The sequence below is a fragment of the Lolium perenne genome, chromosome 3 (genome assembly GCF_019359855.2).
Source record: "Lolium perenne isolate Kyuss_39 chromosome 3, Kyuss_2.0, whole genome shotgun sequence".
In the NCBI taxonomy this organism is placed as follows: domain Eukaryota; kingdom Viridiplantae; phylum Streptophyta; class Magnoliopsida; order Poales; family Poaceae; genus Lolium; species Lolium perenne.
The window spans coordinates 267,747,369-267,753,368 of NC_067246.2; the positions used below are offsets into that span (position 1 = coordinate 267,747,369).

The 6,000-nt window shown below is 47.1% G+C and overlaps 1 protein-coding gene across 2 annotated transcripts; it reads right to left on the reverse strand.

The window, feature by feature from the left end:
- Window positions 1-1,474: 1,474 nt before the first annotated feature.
- Window positions 1,475-5,783, reverse strand: LOC127344031 (putative disease resistance protein RGA3). 2 transcript variants are annotated; one of them, XM_071828474.1, is made up of 2 exons: window positions 1,906-5,783; window positions 1,475-1,792 (listed from the first exon to the last, which is right to left on the reverse strand). In XM_071828474.1, the coding sequence occupies exon 1, from the start codon at window positions 5,781-5,783 to the stop codon at window positions 1,944-1,946; it is 3,840 nt and encodes a 1,279-aa protein (XP_071684575.1). In that variant the 3' UTR covers window positions 1,475-1,792; window positions 1,906-1,943. The 2 variants fall into 2 exon arrangements, with proteins under 2 accessions (XP_071684575.1, XP_051226218.1); XM_051370258.1 differs by having other exon boundaries at window positions 1,475-1,808.
- Between the last annotated feature and the right edge of the window lie 217 nt (window positions 5,784-6,000).

Sequence of the window (6,000 nt, forward strand, 5' to 3'; positions counted from 1 at the left end):
CGCGTCGGGAACGGCGGCCAATGGAGCCTCTCACGTGGCGGCGGCCCTTCCGCCTCCCGGGGCGGCGACGGCCGGATGAGGATGTAGGGGCGGCGGCGGCCCTCCCGGGGTCGATCCAGCTGCGGGCTGCGGCCTCCCCGCCGCCCATCGGCGGCATGCCGGCGGTGTGGCTGGTGGAGGCGGGCGCCTTTCCCTCCACCTCTCGCCGGTGAGGGGTGATGATCTTGGGCTTCTCCCGCGGTACGAGGACGCCCGGGGCAGCAGCCTTGGGTTCGACGGTGGAGGTGACCCTCTTCTTCGCCGAAGAGGATCGGCCTGCGGTTGGTGGTGGTGGATCTATTGATCTATCACCGCGTTCCGGCAGCGTGATGGAGGGGCTTGGAAGCCGGCGATGGTGTCGCCGGTGGAGGGTTGGAGTGGCCAGCCCAGGGTGGTCGCCGATGTGGGGGTCCGACCTGAATAAAGGCGGTGGTCCTAGGGCCTCTCTTGCATGAAGAGGAGGACCTACCGGAGGCCTGGACTCGTGATCTGGCCGGAGTGTTGAGTTCCGGAAGCCTCCGCCGGCGAATGTAACAGTGCTTTTGCCTGGAGTTTACTGGATCGGTGGTATTCAGTCGTGCGCACCCATGTTTTTATTCCGACCGATTGGTTCTGGAGGGAGCGGGGCGAAGCTCTTTTTCTGTGTTGACATCAAGTGACTATGGATCCATGATGAAAGTCGGAAGAAGAGAATTTCATGAAGGTCGGAGGGGAGGACTAGCTAAGGGAGGTTCAAGTCTCCACGCTGTTGAGGGACTTGCTTGGTGTTCCGGGCTTCACAGCAGCGGTATGAAAGTGGGGGCGACAACACAGGTGAAGTTCAGAGTCCTACCTTTCAGGGTGAAAACCCAAGGTCTGGCCTTAACTGGTTGTGCCTGGCAATGACCTTGTTGGAGGCATTGTTTTGAGAACGGGGACTATCTTCAGGGTGAAAACTTAAGATCTTTGATCGGGCGACGACGGTGTTAGAGCACTGTTCCCTTCTTGGAGGCGTCGTTTTTGGAGAGTCTGTTTTTCAGGTGTTGTCTTGGCGGTGGATGTATTGCTGTTGTTAGGCCCGAGATACTGTAGCGGGACTTTTGTTTCTTAGTTTTCTTTTCGTTTTTTGGCTGTGTGCATCCGTAGTGCCATTAGGGTGGTGCGTTGTTGCAGAGGCTGGGTGTAATTGGTATCTTTTGATATTAATATATTCCCTTTATCGAAAAAATGTGGAAGGAATAAATCGGGCCATGGATATACATATATGGTGAGTTGGTGACGAAACCAAAGAGAAATGCTCTAATCCTAGCTGCACGGCAATCCAAACCGAGCCAATCCATTCTGATGTCATCCTGAGCGGAGCAAGTGATCGGTGCTATCCTGAACTGATGAACCTCTACAGGTGATTCAGATTGCTTCATATGGGACTTCAAGGAAACTCCAAACATGAACTGCAGAAGATCAGCTAGTACATATTATATGCAATTATGGACCTTAGCCATTCAGGAGTACTCCGTACATGGGATCTCAAAGTACATCTCACTATCTCAGCACACAACAGATAACAATTACAACCGGCACCATCAAAGCATCTATTCCACAGAGGATAACAAAATAATAACATCTATATAAAATATTCAAATTTAGACACACGCATCACAACACATTTGGTGGAGCGGTTGAGTGTAGAAGAGCGATGCATGCAGACAGTTGAAGTAAAAGTGAGCTTGAGGGACTCCCAACTCTTGACAGGCAGTGGAGACAAGGTCACGGGCTGTAAGAGCATGCTCCTGGGAGTGAATGAAAATATTGAAGTATTTGAAAAATCGAACAAATGAAATAAAGAAATATTGTAAAAGGTTATCTAGGCATTGGTGGAAACTTTACCTTCCCAATTCTTTGTAGTTGTGAATGTGAATCACAGTTCATCTGAATTCCTTCCAGCGGATATGCGCGATCTTTGGCCAGCTTTCTCCATCAGGTGCTTGGCAGCTCTCCTGCAAGCGCTCACAATTCCAAACACATATATGTTGGAGGGAGGATGGCAGATCTGGTAAAGATGATATGTTGGGGCAATCATAGATATCGAGTGCCGTCAGACTCGAGAAGCACTTCAGATTTCCTGGCAGGGACCTCATTTCACACTCACATAATCTCAGGCGCTTGACAGATGTGAAATTTGCAGATTCTTCAAATGACATAAATGGCTCCTTGCATCCTTCAAGAGAGAGAAATGGTGGAACTGTAAAACCTTCTGACGAGAGCATGTGGTTGAGTATCACAGGGCTGCTAACATAGAGTGATTTCTGGACCCTAAACTGTGCGATGCACTCTGCAGTTAGCTTAGGGACATCTATCAAATGTACGTGCTGAAGTTGCAGAGAAGACAAGCCTTCAAGAAAGCACAGATCAGGGATACCTCCTAGTGATAATGATTCAAGGCAGGTCAGATGAGCAATCGACAAAGATACAGAGCTTCTGCAGCCATACATGGAAAGACTTATCAGGTGCGGCAAGTCACTACTGAAGAAACAAGCAGCAACCACGCACCCATATGTACAGAGCTTCTCAACAGATAATGGAATTAAATCTGATCCACGTGCCAAGTCTAAAGAAGGGCAGGAAAGCAATCTAACATCTGAAAGAGAGGTAGCAGCTCGTAAACCCCCTAATGACCTGAGACACCAGCAATGTTTGATAAACAAGTGGTCAAGCTTTGTCAAATGTTGGAGGACATCTTGAGACGGAAGTGCAGTTAAAGTCATGATCTCCAGTAAGGACAAAGATCTCAGTGAAGTAAGACCACTAAGGCATACAGCTAATGCCCCATCAGTAATACTGCAGGAAGAAAGATGAAGTTTACAAAGGCCGGAAGGTGGAACCAGAGGCAGCCCGATGCTCCTTCCATAAACGAGTCTTGTCCTCTTCTCATGGCAACATATCCATGCATTGATGATATCTTCTTTCACAAATAGTTCATCTATTTCTAGAACACTTTCAAGGGTTTGAAGATGTGACATATCAGCACCCATCAATGTAATCAAATGCTTCATAGAAGAGTGTTCTGATGAGATTACTTGCCTAATTTCCTTTCCAAAATCCACTTCCCATATTGAAGCAAGTTGTGATGCCAAGTAGTCTGTTCTCATGATGTTCTCCCTCTGATCATGCTGTTCTAGTTCATCATTCGTAATAAACATGAGCATTGGGCAACTGCGAATCGATAAGTGTGTAAGGGCTGCTGGAAGACCAGATAATTTTTTCAGAGTTGGGACATTCCTTAGCAGAAGTTCAGAGCAATGCCTAAATAGCTCCGTATTGAGTGGTAGGCTTTCTAAATCACTGCAATTAACAAGCTTAAAAGATTCCAAATTCTCAAAATAAGAACCCTCAAGTAACCAACTTGGATACACGGAAGATTTGTAACCCTTGATTTTCAGGCCCTTCAGTTGAGGCGGTGGCCTCAAACCTTCTAGAATCTCCAACTGTAAAAGACCCTCTGCATTCATGCCATCATTGCAACTCCAAACAAGGCACAAACTTCCAAGATGACGTTTCTGATATAGCTTCGATTCTGAGGCTTCATCCTTTCCGGTGACATTCTCCAGACTTCTAATGCTTAAACTGCCACCAAGCTCTTTCATGTCTCTGAGCTGACGCAACTCACACCCCTTTTGCTTTTGCACACAAAATCGTTTAACATGTTGGAGCAAAGTTATGTTGCTTATATAAGGGATTTGAGGCAGAGCTACTTCAAACAACTTATATAACTCACGATACCCCTCAAGATGTTGTAACTTGCTTAAATTGCAGAGTTTGGCAGGCAAACTCTTAACTTTATCACTGAACTGAAGTAATTGTAAGTGGTAAAGAGCACATAATGATTCAGGCAATCCGGCAATGGAAGTTCTAATGACGTTTAAATACCGAAGGTGCTTCAACTCACCAACAGATTCAGGTAGCCTGCTACTATTGTAAAAGCACAAATAGAGTACTCGCAGCTTCTTCAAAATTTTCAAAACGTGATGAAAAATATCACTCACATCATCTGTAAGCGGATCAATGCAGATAACGGTGCGCAAATTATGTAGCTTGCAGATACTGTACTTATGTTGTTTCATACTTTCAACACGAACAGATAGATGTCGAACGGTACATGGTATTGCTGTCACCTTATCATCTTCTAATCTAAAGATGTCTTCTTTAGAGAGCGACTCAGCCAAATCATGAAGAAGATCATGTATAATGTAGCATGTATCCATAAATCTTTCAGAAAATGGTTGTAAGAAAGATCCAGAAACCATCTCAGTGAGATAATCCTTTCCAACATCTAACATTCTCCTGTTCTGGTTGTGTGGATCAGGATCAACAAGTCTCTCCGCTATCAGCAGGTGAACCAACTCATCAATGTTATACTTGTGGCCTTTTGGAAATAAACTGCAATATAGAAAGCACCTCTGCAGACGTGGATCTAACTTCTGATAACTCCACAACAGGGCTGTTCTGGGCTCGGTTAAGTTGTCAATCTTTAAAGTTAGAGCATCTTTCCAGGCAGAGATATTCATTTCCCCTTTCAACTGGGAACCCACAACTTTCGCAGCCAAAGGAGATTGTCCAAGCTTTTTAGCTATCTTCTCTGCAATCGCTTCTAGCCTTCCAAGCAACGAAGGGTCTCCGATTTCTGCTCCAGTGAAGGCATAATATTTGAAGAGTGCCAAGAACTGAGTATCTTCCATGCTTCCCAAACGGAGCACCATTTTACAGCAAAGAGCAGCAGGAAATATATCCCGTCGAGAAGTTACCAAGACTTTGCTTCCCTTGTGCTGAGAAACTAGAGGAGCTAACAGTTGGTCCCATTCCCTCTGACTACTCGAATCATCAAACCATACATCATCCAACACAAGCAGGAATTTCTCTGATTTTTGCAGTATGTCCCTCAATCGGCACTGGAGAGTGTCCAGATTATCAAAACGCGGGCACTCCATCTTAGCTGCGGATTCAATTAGCTCCCGCGTATGACGATGGACGTCAAGTCTGCGTGAGATGCACACCCACATCCTGACATCAAAATATTGTTGAACCGTCCTGTCACTGTAAACATACTGTGCCAAGGTGGATTTTCCCATGCCTCCTGCTCCAACAATGCCCAAACCCGAATATATAGCTGAATTAGCCTCAACACCAACTGGCTTGGTAAGAAGGTTTATTATATGATCACGATCCTTGTCACGGCCGATGACTTCCGGAGGTGGTAATGATGTGGTCTGAGGAACAACGATTGATTGTACCGAGGAACCCTCGGCACAGTTACCAACTGGTAAGCAAAGAAGCTGACGCAACTCCTTGCCTTTCGCCAGAACTGCCTTCAGTTCCTTCAGTTGGCCAAGTAGCTTCCAGTTCTTGGAGCGCATATTGGACAACCAGTTGGTCGCAGGACTGGAAGTGCTGGTCGAGGCGGTATGCGGTGGTGAAGGATCCTTCCCGCTTTTTGCTTGGCGCTTGAGGAGGTTGTACTCACGCATGTCAAGCAAGTCTTCAGCTTTGTAGAAGGCTTCTTTGAGCTCCTGGACCCATTTGTCCAACTTGACCCTGTGGTTGCCCTTGCCAGCTGCTTCAATCATCAGCTCAAACTGCGGCATGATGGTGGTCTCCAGTTCAGAGAGTTCACTCACCATGTCCACCCCAAGGTATGAAGCATCAGCGAGGAGCTTCCTGAGAACCGGCGATGCCGCCAACTGTAAGCCAGCTAGGGCAACCTCGGCCATGTGGTAGGAGCTCGGGTCCTGCCGTGTCTAGGACGTAGATTGTAGGGGAAGGAGGGAGGTTGTCGTGGTCGGAGGAGAGGTCGGCGGCGGCAGGGAGCCGTGGCGGCGGCCAAGGCGGCGCGGCGGCTAGGGTTTGGAGAAGACCGACTCCTTTGGGAGTCGGCAATAATTATTCTGATTATTGCTTGTCTCTTCACGTACGATTACATCTAGTATT